Here is a 14,127-nt window from a genome sequence, read left to right on the forward strand (position 1 = left end):
TTGGAGATATATTTTCTTAAATGTTTAATCTGTGAAAATACCAGGGTCTACTGATTTTAGACCATGTATCTTTGTAAAACATTTTTCTTCTCTGTAGAAAGGATTTGTTTATATTTTTCCCTTTTTTTTTTTTTTAAGATTTTATGTATTTGTCAGAGAGGGAGAAGCAGGCTCCCCGCTGAGTAAGGAGCCCGATGGATGTGGGACTCGATCCCAGGAACCTAGGACCATGACCTGAGCTAAAGGCAGATGCTCAACTGACTGAGCCACCCAGGCGTCCCTGTATTTTTTTTCTTTTCTGGCTTTACTTTGGTACTTTGGGTAGTTTTTCATTTTGATTATCAACTATTTTCATTAAGATGAGCAAATTTAATTTTATCTTCTTCTGAAGTTATTTCCCCCACTTTCCTTTGTTATTTTGTATATTTTTACATTTAGCCCCACTTCCACCTTTATAATCACTACCACCTTGCTCAAATAAGCATCCTATAGAATACATTTAAACATGTTTTTTATTAACATTTTATAAGTAGTTACAAAGTTCATTTTTTAATGTACATTTTAATAAAATGGTTGCAGAACTCTTGAAGCAACTGCCACAGTATTGAAAAGCACTGATCTAGTTGATATTATACTATTAAGCAATAGTAAGTATAATACTGGACTTGGCCAAAAAATGCCAGAGGTCATAAGGACAAAATAATGTCAGAATAACCAAGAATATTCTGAAAAGGATGAAGAGTGATAAATTTCATAAATTCATTATGAAATAATTAATATAGTAATTGTATGGATAGACAAATAATAAAACAAAATAGAGTCCAGAAAAAGACCTAAATATATAAACGAATTGTAGAGAATTATAAGGAGATATTTTATTTAAATCAGGAAATTTAATTTTACTGAGTGATCTATAAATAATGTTAGGACAACTGACTGTTAGGAAAAAATAATACATTATGACTTTATTTTTGGTATCAAAATAAAGGTGCATAAAAGTTTTTTCTTTTTTCAGTACATATGACTAGTAAAAAGCTAGGGCATTCCTGAACAAAATTTTAATGTGGAGGGGACTTTTTAAAGGATTGGCACAATTTGGAAGCCATAAAGGTAAACACTGACAAATTACAGTACATGAAAATCTAAACTTATTTATGACAAAAAGAACAGTAGCAACCCTTTCCCTTTAATAAAAACATGGATTGTAAACAAAATCAAGATCCAGTTGAGAAAAGAATATTTTACCAAACAAATAGGACAAAGTTCCATTCAAGAAATTAGTTTAAATATGGTGTGGGTGTGTATATAAATACCCATTCAAGAGAAGTGAAAAATCGATTGGTATGGCTATGAAAAGGGTCTGAGAAATAATTGGATTAATAATATAAGAAAGAAGGTGTAAGTCCCATGTACATATCCTTCATATGTATATACATAAACCCTTTTCGTATGTGCATAGGACTTTTTTTTAATGTGTTGCAGAATTTTTTTTCCAACTCTTCATAGGATAGTGGTGGTTATGTCTTCAGGATGGGACAATCAAGGATCATGATATTTACATTATGTAACGTGAGATTTTTGAATTTTTTAAAAAATAAAATGGGTAGGTAGATTACAGAATTTTTTAAACTTTAAGGATTTTATGTTGCAAATTACCTAAAATAAATTTGCATATTTAAAAAGCAAGAACTCGGTTATCTCAAAAATTTATACAAATAGTCAAAGATTTCTAATGGAGAATGTTGATAAAATGTTAAATATACCTACCTTTGAAAATCATCCTATAAAATATTAAAATGAAAACTTCAAGAGGTTTGTAGACTCACCTTATAAATTTGAAGATATATGTGCTAAATATAGAGATTTACAGCATTAGGTCATCAGAAATGTTTGTCAACAACTTACTATAGAAAATAGTAAAATTTTTGGCCTTTTTTAACTGGATGAAAAGATGAGTTTTATGAGTAGACATTTCGCATGACACTATTAGAATTCCTTATAGTAAGATATTTTTATGTAATAGTTTTAGCTTTAAAAAATTACAAGTTGTTTCTAAACTTAAATATCATATATAAGTACTTAAAATTTTTTTAGTTATATGACACTGTGATGAGGCCAAGGACTAAAAACTCATGAGCTGCATTTTAATAGGTATGAAATCTCTTAAATTTATCATAGATTTATATGTGCTGATTTAAAATTTATACCTGGAGACTTTAATATCACACAACTCATGGTTCGGTGTCTTGAACATGTAATTGTTTCTAGATTTCACATTATGCTATACTTTGAGGTTGTGCTATAAATGTTTTGTGACTACGAGTTATTTTGGTATGTTGCTAACACTGATTTTATATTAGTTCATGTTACTTCAATTTGAATGCACGATTTCCTAATCAGCCACTTAATGTAGCAAATACCAAGTTTAACTTTTATCTTATATAATAGTTCTGAAAGCTTTGTTAGGAAGTACTTTAGTTTCAGTAGAAACATTCAAGGTTTTTTTCTTCATGGCGATACTTAATTTTGTAAGAGTGATATGTCAAATGTATATTTAAAAATAATGTGATACTTTACTGATGTAATTTTAAAATAAGGTGATACTTTACACATGTGAAATTATTCTTATATTTGCTAAAGGTTTCCAGTTTGTAGTTACTCTGTCATTCATAAATTAACAAGAATTAAAATGCAATAAAATACATTTAGCCTGTTGATCCTAATTTGGACTTCGATTCAGAACCTACAGCCGGATCTTGAAATGCCTTGAGATTGTTGCCTTGATCAGCCATTGTCATTGTATTGTAAACATGTAGACATAGTTATAGTTAGATACTGGCCGGTAGTAAAATAGCTCTGCTCAAACATGAGAAGTTGCTATTGTTTTCTTTTTAAAGGTATTTCCAACCACAAAGCTGATTTTAGAAGGTAAAGAACCATAAAAAGTAAATTATAAATTATAATAATAAATAGTAAATGGAGAAATAACCACAAAGTAAATGGATAGCTGTCTTCACTTTTGTTTTACCAATTTAATTTAAATAATAGGTACTATAACATTTCATTGTTTTTTTCAGAAATTATTAATGTTCTACATTCTAATGTTCTTAATTGTTTTAGGCTGCAGTTCATGGAGCACGTTTCAAAGGGCAGGATCTAAAACTGGCATGGAATAAACCAATAACTAATATTTCAGCAGTCGAAACAGAAGAAGTTGAACCTGATGAAGAGGAAGTATGTTTGTTTTTTTTTTAATTTGTTTTGGCCCTTAAATGTTCACATTTTTATATGAAATGTGATTTTATGGCTGTAATTTTAACATAAAAAACTTTTATTCCTGAGCCATATTCTAGGCAGGAGATGTCAGATAAATGCAGACAACTTTAAAATTTCTGGATTAATGAGAACTATGGATTGCTAATCCAAAAAAAGAGAGAGAAAGAAAGAAAAAATTATATATATACTCAGTTTTCATTTACTCTTAGAAAATAATAATTATTCTTTAGATTTTTATCCACAGGAAATCTTGTAATATTTTAAGTTTTAGAGGATATATCCTACTCGTTTGCTTTATTAACATTTCAGGTTTCCTTTATTTTAATTCATATCGTTCTAGTTTGTTAGAGTGAATGCCTGCTATATGATAGATACTGTGATAGGCACAAAAATGAATAAGACACGGTCCCTATCATCAAGGAGCTTATAATCTGAAAAGGGGGGTGGTGACAGACACATAAGAAACTAATTATAATGAAAGGCAGAGTGATATGCTCAATAAAGATTTGAACAATACGCTGTGGGAACCCAGGGGAAGGAGTGATTATTTCTGTCCAGAAGAATCTTGGAGAAGGTGGTGACAGTGGAGCTGAACCCTAAGTGATAAAAAAGCTTTCCATAACCAAGAGCTGGGATTGGGAATAGAGTTGAGAGAGGCATTTTAGGTGTGGAAGAGGAATAGGTATGGAACAGTCCATTTTTCTTGGGTACAGTAATTAGTATGATGGCTGAGAGGTGTGAACATAAAGAACAACAAAGTGGTAGAGCCCTTTGAAATCATAAACATAAAAATAACTCTTTTTTGTTTGATCATGAAATAAGCTGTAGGAAAAAGTTGAGGTTAATAAATAAAGGTAAGGTGGGGAAACTGATTCCATGTTTTACCTTTGTTAGATTTTCATAATGGCACTTCATTTTGTTTGAAGAGCATTCGAGGCTGTTATACATATCCGTAGTCAAATGCAAGAATAAAATGTGTATTTTGAAACTCATATACATGATTTGTCATTTTATATTTTAGATTATACCTTTGTCCTTCCATGAGTTTGAATTGAATGGGGAGAAAAGCAGGAGAGCTCCTGGTATTAGGTATTTTGAAAAGTTTGAAAAGCAGTCTGAGAAGCTTTTATGAAGGGAATGGGGAAAAGCAAGGAATGCTATAAAAGAAATGTTTGTTACATATAGCAGAAAAAAATATAAATCTATAAATCTTGATAGACGTTTCTACAAAAGTTTTTGGTTGATTTAGTGTCCAAGGTCAGACAGGGTAAGTCAGAGAAGACTTACTGATGTTTTCTTTTTTTAAAAAAACTAAAAGTATTGAGCACTGTTCTACAGGTGTAGAAGATGGCATAATTTGAGCAAGTGAGGCAGGAGAAATGGCATGTACAAAGGCTTACTTGGATATTTTTTTTAGTGCAGTTCAATATAAGCAATAGAATAGATACTGTTGAGAAACCATTGAGTGGATAAAGATTGCTTTTCTTTGTTCTTGAATATTGTAGCTATAGAAATACCTTTTGTATTCGCCTCTGTTGAGAGAAATCAGTATTTAAAAGTGTCACCTTTTTTCTTTTCTTTTTTTTTTGGGTAAATTCCTAAATGCATTTTAACCTAAAGTTTCAGGAAGAGTCTTTGGTGGATGACTCATTACTTCAAGATGATGATGAAGAAGAAGAGGACAATGAATCTCGTTCTTGGAGAAGATGATTTGACTGATCATTGATCTGCATATGCTAGAACTCTACCTGTGTTTCATTAGTATAATCTAATGTACTTTTACATATTTGTAAAAAACAATTTTTTGGTAAAATGTGATGAAGATGGATTTCAGAAATAGACGAAAGAGAAGAAAACTACCTTCTGATCCTGTATTTTGAAAGATTGATGTTTGCATTTTATTTCAGTAAACAATTGCTAAAGACATCACACTAGAAACATATGCAATGTTTTTATTACATACTTCTACTGAACATTACGGAATTCTTTGGGTTCTTTGTAATTTAATGAATAGGTCTAAAAACTTACGACCAATACTTGTTATAACTTAGAGGATTTTGTTTTACTCCAAATAAGGAATGAATTTGCATTTAAAATCTTAATGAATGTTTTCAAAAATGAATAGATAACATAGTACTCTAACTAAAGTCTCCAAGTTATGTATTCATAATATTACATAGTAGTACGCTTAGGCTTTACTATGTATTAGCCTTTTGTTGGACTTGTGTATGTATTTTACCATATGGGTTTTAATGATAACGGTGTATGACTGCTTTGCATATGAGTCCTTATGCATTCAGATGTTAAAAATAAAGTGGAATGGTCTCTTGAAAAGAAAAGAAAAGAAAAAAAAAAAAAAAACAATGACAAAAAAAAAAACCCACGAAGGCCAAGACAATGTTCCTTGATTTTAAAAAAGGAAAAAAAAAAAAAAGAAAAGAAAAAAAAATTAAAATAAATAGACCATTCCAGATGGTGATCTACCCTTCCCCCCAATTATCACAAAAGGAGCTATAATCACTAACTTATTAATAATGGTTACTGGTACCTTTACAATAATGTACAATCCAATGTTAAAGATTTATACCACTTCAGTTTGGTTTGATCCTATAAATTTTCAACAGATGTCTTAAAATTTAAAAGCAGGCTGATTAGTTTGGAACCAGACTTCAAGTAGAGCTAACATTTGGTGAATAAGAAAACATCACATTACATTTTGGATGTATGAAAGAAAACTTGACCATTTGAAGATGTATGAATAAAGAAATGTACTATAGATACTACTTTAGGAAAACACTGTTTGGTAAGTGTTCCAGTCTGATATTTTAAGTGTGCATTTCCTATACTTGTATAAAAATCTTTGACATTTGCAACAGTATTGTGATTTTTAAGTGGATTTCTCTGGCAAATGAACGTGATCATTGAAAGTTGATACAGCAGTTTCAGGAAATAAATGCATTCTTTGTAGAATGAGGGGGTGGGAGATTACATATTTATCTTTCAAAATTCATCGTTTCAGTTGCAAGTGTTTCTGCCCTTCCTGAGATTATAGTGATTATATTCAGTGTCACATTAAAAAAAAAAATCACTTTCTTCCCGTACTGGGGTCCTCACAGTCACAAACTGTAATTCCAACACCATAATCCTCTGTCAGTGGGGTAACTAATGGATGCTGTTCCTCTTTTATTTTTTCCTCCCACACTTAGGATTAAAGTTGTATATATGTTTTTGATGGTAATACTATTTCATAGGAATGTTTTGGCTTGCAGTTGGTACGTGTATTAATATTTAAAATTTCAAAATCGATTTCTTTTGTCAAAATAGTGACTTTACTCAAAAACTTCTTTACTTAGATCTATGATATATTTTTATGTAGTCTCTTGTATGTTGACTGTGCTATTCTGATTCATTAGGTAAGTTTGTTTTCTTTTCTTTTTAGTAGTCGTGAAAGGTGCCAAATTGGCAGAGGCTCACGTTTCTTCTCTTTACACCAAACAGGTATTATAAAGAAAGAAAATCTTTCAAAGGCCAGTTAAATCTCCATGCTGATTTTTGGCTTTATAATTTGACTAGTGAATTTTAGCCTGATTTTTAAAAATTATTGTAAAATTCCATTATAATGTAACAGAAATTACCTCCTACTTATTTAAATCCATAAATAGCTTATCAGTTTCCCTAGTCCTAAATTCTCTAGTAACCTAAAATTAAAATGTTTTAAGCCATGTTGCTTTGAATGAATGAGAAAACAAGTGTGTTTCAATTTTGTCCCAAAGAATGAGGATTCAATATTACAGACATTCATTAGGTTCATGATTACATTTTTATTATCATTAAGATGATTTTAACTATAAAAATACTTAATTGCTATTGGATTTTTGAAATTAATGAATATGCTTATAAATACTAGTACTCTGCACATACTTTCATGTGTCCTGATTTTAAAACTTAAGGTATCCCTTTGAGGCAGTTGCTAATTCCCATTTTACAGATAAGGAAACTTAGGCTAATAGAGATGGAGTGACTTGCCCAAAGTCACAGCGAGTGAGTGAAAGGACTAGGTTTGAATACAGGCATTCTGATTTCAGTGCCAACTTTTTTTTTTTTAGAAAAACTCTACATTGCTACTCCTTCCTAATAATTATTGATTGAGCATGAGATTGTTTTCGCAGTAAATGTGGTAGTTCTTGCACAAAGTTGGTAGACTTCTTGGTCATTAGCCAGTTTATACCTTTACCTTCCCTTCTAATACAGCACTTTGTTCATATCTCTGTTACAGTACTTATGTTGTAATATAATTTATCTGGTTTATATGTCTGTCTTCCCCACTAAATTACAAGCTCCTCTAGGAAGGGGACCATGTCTTATTCATCTTTTTATCTCTAGTGATTATCACAAAGCCTGGCTCATAGTGGGCACTCAGATGTTTGTTGGATGAATTAATGAATGAATGCATATTTAAATCTCCAATAATGGAGTGACAATTACCTCCCTTGTTAATTCTTATCAATTTTTCAAAAATCTCTCCTGAAGGTCTTCTCAGTTATTGAGACCATTTTGCTAAACAGTTGAACAGTTAGGGTATTGCAAGAGTCGGGTTACAAATACTGGTGGAGGAATATACATGTAGTCTTAATGGAATTTCCACAGCAATTAAGTAAGACAATAATTTGGAGTATTAAATGTTGCAGTCAGTTTCAGGAGTAAACTAGCCTTTATTTTCTGTCAGTGTGTAAGAATAGAAATGCCAAGAGCCACCAATCTAGTCCATCCCACTAATTGTTTTATATCCAAAGATGACCTAGCATAGAGCTACCAGGTAAGAGTTAAGAGATTTAGCTTTTGGTCCCAGTTCTGCAGCTAACTCTGGCCTTAGACAAGTCTCTTAACTTATCCAGGGGTGTTTCCTTGTCTGTAAAATGAAAGGGGTTGGACTAGATGATCTTAAGGTCCCTTTCACACTTGTAGTTTCCTTGGTAGTATATTTGATCTAAAACAATTTAATATACCTGTACCAGTTCTCCCTACCTGTTGATATCATTGTTGTTTCTGTCGTCCTATTAATGGAAACAACTTAGATTTGGTTATAATAATCTGTATTAATATGTCTTGGTACAGTTTTGTATATAGTGTTCCCAAATGCTTGCTTTTGCTGGCACAAAATTCATTTAACCTCTAAAGTATAGCTAAACTTCCCTATTGACTAGACTTTCCCGTTCTACTTACAACTTTTCCTTTTGCTTCTAAACTCAAAATCTTAAAACTCTTTCCTGTTAGAATATGCTCCCTAAAACTTGAAACACATTTTTAATTCTACAATTCTCCCAACAAGTTCTTTGCTTTAGTATAGATCTGGGCTGAGTTTGAAGTGAAAAAAGGATCAGAGCAATGTAGGTAGCTGCTACTTACAAGAAAAAAAAATGAGAGAAATGTATATTATTGGTTAAAAGATTGATTAGGATTACCTCAAGGGATGGTTGAGTTGTCATTTTGCATATTTCACTCAATATTTTATGTCTACTTAAGCAGTGTTGTTTAAATGTTATTGAATAATTGTTAAGATTTTAAAATTTAATTTTAGTATTTAATTGATGCCCAGCTATTTAATGAAATCATGTTGCAGGAATGGGAGAGTATTCCATAGCTCTTGTTTTATTGTAATACGATCAAGTGTATCAACCAGTAGTTTACTATAAAGACAAAACTTCAGTGTTCTAGGCTGATTACCTGTAGAAAGTATGGCTGAGCTTAATTGTAGGAAATTTCCTGTGACTAGAACTGTTTTATGGGGACTGTATTTCCAATCTTACTTGGAAAACTAATCATTGGCTCTAAGGGTTACATAAGAAAGCAAAACAGTTGCTTGTTTGGTATGTTGAAATATCAATGGTTATTTTAGAGTGTTATACAAACTTTACCAATTTATATTTTCTTTTTTTCTTCCCCATATACATTATGTGAACCAGTTGTAGAAAATTAGTTTTAGTCCTTCTAGAATTTGTAGAAATATTTATAAACTTTTTTTCTTCCCTTACACAAAAATCTTTTAATCTTTTAAAACAAAAACGTCCTGCATGAAATTCTAGTTAATTAAATTAGTTCACTTTTTGGTCTTTTTTCTCAGGGCTTTTATTCTTCTAAAGCCCTACAAATTAAAACAAAAATTTAGGATTAAATCATCAGTGAATGATGTTTGTAAGGCAGAGAGAAAATTTCCTTTTCCCAGATCTCAGGAATTACCTTGTTCTAGCTAACTTCTTGAACTGGCTAGTTGCTCTAAGGTATGTATACAGGCTTTTAGAGGAGAGTAGGTTTTTTTCCCCCCTCTCTCCCTCTCTCATCATTATATACCTATCAGATGACAAGAGATTATCTTCCAAACTTGCTACCTAAAAGTTCTAAGAAAGAAATCTTGGTGAAATGACTGCCATTCTATTTTCTAATAAAACATCATACTTGGTTAGTAGAAAAGTTCTGAATTTGGTAAATAACTTTCTTGGAGTTTATCAGTAATATGTATTCATTACGTAGTGTAATTGAAATCATTTTTTTGTTTTACTTTTTTTTGTTATCAATTTATTACTTGTTCCTAATTCCTCCCTCCCTATTACTTTATTTCATCCATCCACTTAACTTCCCATCATCCAAAGTTAGTCTTCCTTTGTATACTAAGTAGCACTGTCTCATTCTGATGTGTTCCTTTTTATTTTTGGTTGTTTAATCATTGTGCTTAGTACAGAATTTTATGTCCTATAGTATAATTAAAGAATGAAATTGTTATCACATGGGAGTTTAAGGAAATTAGATACACCTCACAATTACTTTGAAATCATTGGGAAATTTAAGAAAAGTGTTCTTGCTTTTATTTTTATATACACTATCTTGGAATTTGTTCATGATTTCTTAAAGTTACTTTGCCTACGCACACTTTAACAGTTGACTGTCTTGTCAGTTACTGCATTTCCTGAACAGAAATTGTGGATCACAGCCGTGTTGTAGCACTGTGATCTTTGTGGCATAATGTTTTAAGGAAGCATGATGCAGAGAGGTTTTGTTAAAATCATTTAACCCAAAGCTTATTCTTTGTCAGATTTGTCTGCAACTTTGGTTTTGATTCCTTTCTCAAGTAGATTTTTTTTTTAATGTTTAGAAAAGTTGGAGATCAATTTATGGTGTGATTCAGTTTTCAGATTTATTTACTATTTTCAAAGTTTTTTTTAATAGTCTTCTCTTTTTCCAGCAGAGAGAGATCATCATTGCCTGAATTTAGCTTTGTGACTACAACAGCAAGACCTGTTCCTGTCTGGAGACGACTGTTATAATATCATCCTATCATTTTATGTTTGCTCTTTATCAATTTGAATAGATGTTTACATGTACTATAATTCATATTTTGTCTTTTCACAGTTCTCTAATTGCTACATCTGAGTCCAGAAGTATGTCTGAGTGTGTGCTTTGTCTGACCTTGCTCTTACCTTAAACGTCTTCTCCCCTTACTTTATAGCCATTTATTTTTTAAACATTAAGAAGGAAAAAGACCTCTTGGCTCCCTAATATAAGTTCAGTCTCAGCCAAGTTGAAAATTGTGTCTAGGAAATCTGTAAAGCCATGATACTGTGTTCATTAGCATGAACAATTTAGAATGAAGAAAATGATTAAAAAGTTAAGCATGGGTCTGTTTTTAATTTTTCTGGGTTTTAGGATGCATTTCTGGGGTTAGGGTAGTCACTTAAATAATTTTGAACAGATGCTAAAATACTTTTTTATACACTGTAATAATTTGCCTATTTCTTCTAAATATACTTAACTGAAATTGTTGCCAAGGCCACTTACCCAAATAATTTTTTCAAAAATTTCTTAGCTCTTCAAAACCAACGAGGAGAAGAATTTTTTTTTCAAGTAATACAGGATGATCTGTGGATTATAAATATTGAGAAATGTCTATTAAATGTCTAATTTACACAGTTGTTCCATATTTTCCTCACTTGCAATCAAGACATCAAAGACAATCTTAAAAGCAAGGGGAAATTGTGTTGTGTGTCTAACATTGTTAAAGACTATAGTTTTCCTGTCTTAAAAGGTGTATGTTCATAATATTTATAAGCAGTATGGCTTAGAATTATTTATAAAGAGCGTGATTAAATCTTATCCTAAATATTCACCCCAAATACCCTTTTTGTAATGAGCATCATATAAAGAAGCTTTTGGAAAATTAATTTCTGAGTATTCCTTCATAGATTCTCATGAGGCATCTGAGAAGTTTGGAAGTTATACTTTATTAGAAAAGTCCAAATTATACTTGATTCTATTCACCCTTGTTTTTTAGTTTCATTCAGCCATGCTCATATTTTCACATTTTTTTTGTGCGCAAAGTTGACTATTCTGCAAACACTTCTTTTTCTTGAGTGTGCAGTGCATTTGTCTTCATGGAAAATAAAAAGAATGAACACATCAATCATAATGTAAATTATTTTGATCCACATTAGTTGACAATAGCTTGGTTAATATTAGGCTTGTGTTTAAAGGAAAAGTACATATTTTGGAAGGTCTTCTAATATAATTATGACCTAATAGCCTACAGGGCATTTTTAAAATTAGACTTCTGTTTTAGTTCACATTTGCAAACTAGCATATAACCACAAGGAATTCAAAGATACTTTCCCAGATGAGTTCAGTATTTTTTCTTTTCAAGGAAGGAAGATTCTCTTCCCCCATGATAGTGATTTTTCTTACTAGGTTAGAAACCCAAAGAACATAGTCTGAAGAGACCATACTTGTGAACAGTTTTGATTGGTTCTTGGATGTGGACCAAATACCAGCACCCTCAACTTTACTTTGTCATCTTTCTTTTTCTTTCCCTTGCTTTTAAATTAAAAACAAAATAAAGCAAAACAAAATTAAACATGCCATTGGGAATCAGAAGTCGAGATGATTTGATTCTCATTAAGATCATTGTGCTTTTTGAAAATTTCTGTGAGAGCCAATAGGTCAGTTACATATTTAAATTCCTATATGTTGATTAATTAAAGAGAAGGATTTTCATCATTTCATTTTCCTGAATAGGATTCTCATGGAGCTATGTGTAGATAACTGTACAGAATCACTTTTGTGTAATTGAATGAAGTGGTTTACCTCTGCATGATTGCATTATGGAAGCCTTTTATATATCTTTATATTTTTCAATATACTTAGATTTTACACTATTAGCTCTAGTCATGGCTATATTTGTTTTTTTTTAAATAGAGTTTATAAATATTTATGCTCAAAATACAGATCAACTAAATATTTTTGGTCTTGTTTACAAGATAAATAATACTTTAAAGTGATGCAGCCCCTCAAGTGTCTTAGGAAAAACGTTATTGGTGCTAAAAAAACCTTTCAATATCATTTTTGAACCTGTTATCTAGATTTCGCTAGGCTTTAATGTATGATCACTTGTGACTTACTCTAATCTAGCAGCATAATTATAAAAGTTGTCTGTGGTGAGTCAGGTAAAGAGCCCAGCCCGTTAGAAACACCCCATAATTTAAAGATATGATACAGAATTACAGTATACTTATTTGTGCCCAGCTTCCAAAAAAGAAAATAGTTTCTTCTGTTTGTCGTTAGCTCTTTTGATAGGAGGAACTTTAATCTGGCTAGAATTAAAAAAAAAAAAATGATAACATTCAGCATGGCTCAGTTTTCCCAGATTTCAAGTGGAAAACTTTTCTTGTCCTAAAATAATGGTGTAATCCTGCTCTGCTTCAAATTCCCATCTGTCTTTTACTGAACAGGAGGCAGGGTAATTCTTACATATTAATAGAACATTTGATGAGTTGTAAAGGGATGTATTATTTACGTTGTACAAGTTTTGCATTGATATGTAGATTGTTTTCTACATCTAGAAAACTTCATTCCAGCACCTTAGTGAATGTTCTTAAGATACAATTTTTAAGTATCAGCAAAGCATTCATAGATGTTTACTTTTGATTCTCAGAATCCTGAACCTGTTTTGGGTCTGATATTACTTCAGAACATGTTATCTGGCACAAGATTTCCTTTAATAAGTGGTTTAGTTTTACTCAAGTTCTGTGGATTGTTGAACCTAAAAACACCAAAGGAGTCTTTTCTTGTCTGGAGACTGGATTGTTCCAGTTTTTAATACCTGTGCCCATAAGTATCCCATTTCACGAATGTGTGTTGGCATGGGGAAAAAATTCCCTGCTCTTTGAGTGGAGCGAAAGTAATTGGTTAAGCTGTAGCAGCTTTTTTTTTTGTTTGTTTATTTTTCAAAGTGATAATAAAACTTGAACTGAAAAAGGTAAAACTTGAACTAGAAAACTACTCTTGTATGCTTAGAATGTTTATAGTATTACATGTTTATGTGGGGTTGTCAACATTTTTATTATTTATAGTTGAATTATGTTGTTTTGTTTGTTAAATATCCATAATGTTTATTATTTTTATATTTTGAAAATTTTTTAAATAAAATAGTCTTACTAAAAACAGTTGTTAACTTTTTAAAATTGTTCTGCATCTTGCATCAATTATATTAATATGGAATAGAAAGAAAAATTTGCAGCCCTCAGGTGTTGCACAGTTGAGGATTCTGAAAATATTTATATATCTACAAGTGGCTCCAGGTTGCCTCTTCCCATCTCTACCCTCCATTCCCACTTTAAATTGTTCTAAGTTGCCTTTGGTACCAATGTGTTATTGGCCTAATGACTCCTTTTCTAACACATATACAAATCCTCCATACCCTCCTTCTCCCTAATTCCTGCCTCTTTACTGTTAGGATTTGTCTCTATTCTATTTGGGGGCCAGAATGTTTCTCCTTATCATGAGTAATAGAGATAAAATACCATTGTG

General features: G+C 31.3%; 1 protein-coding gene across 19 annotated transcripts in view; it reads left to right on the plus strand.

Annotated features, from left to right (window-relative positions):
* Positions 1-13,761, plus strand: part of RBM26 (RNA binding motif protein 26) — an 85,820-nt gene extending 72,059 nt beyond the window's left edge. For 11 of the 19 annotated variants that reach the window (XM_048215748.2, XM_026493455.4, XM_026493450.4 and 8 more), the window contains 3 exons: positions 3,121-3,234; positions 4,897-6,774; positions 10,514-13,761. In XM_048215748.2, the coding sequence (XP_048071705.1) occupies positions 3,121-3,234; positions 4,897-4,986 (204 nt within the window). In that variant the 3' untranslated portion in view covers positions 4,987-6,774; positions 10,514-13,761. The remainder of the gene's footprint in view (positions 1-3,120; positions 3,235-4,896; positions 6,775-10,513) is intronic. The other 8 variants (XM_044381895.3, XM_048215753.2, XM_048215749.2 and 5 more) reach the window with 7 other exon arrangements.
* The last annotated feature ends 366 nt before the right edge of the window (positions 13,762-14,127 follow it).

This window comes from Ursus arctos, unplaced genomic scaffold, assembly GCF_023065955.2.
Source record: "Ursus arctos isolate Adak ecotype North America unplaced genomic scaffold, UrsArc2.0 scaffold_10, whole genome shotgun sequence".
Classification (NCBI taxonomy): Eukaryota; Metazoa; Chordata; class Mammalia; order Carnivora; family Ursidae; genus Ursus; species Ursus arctos.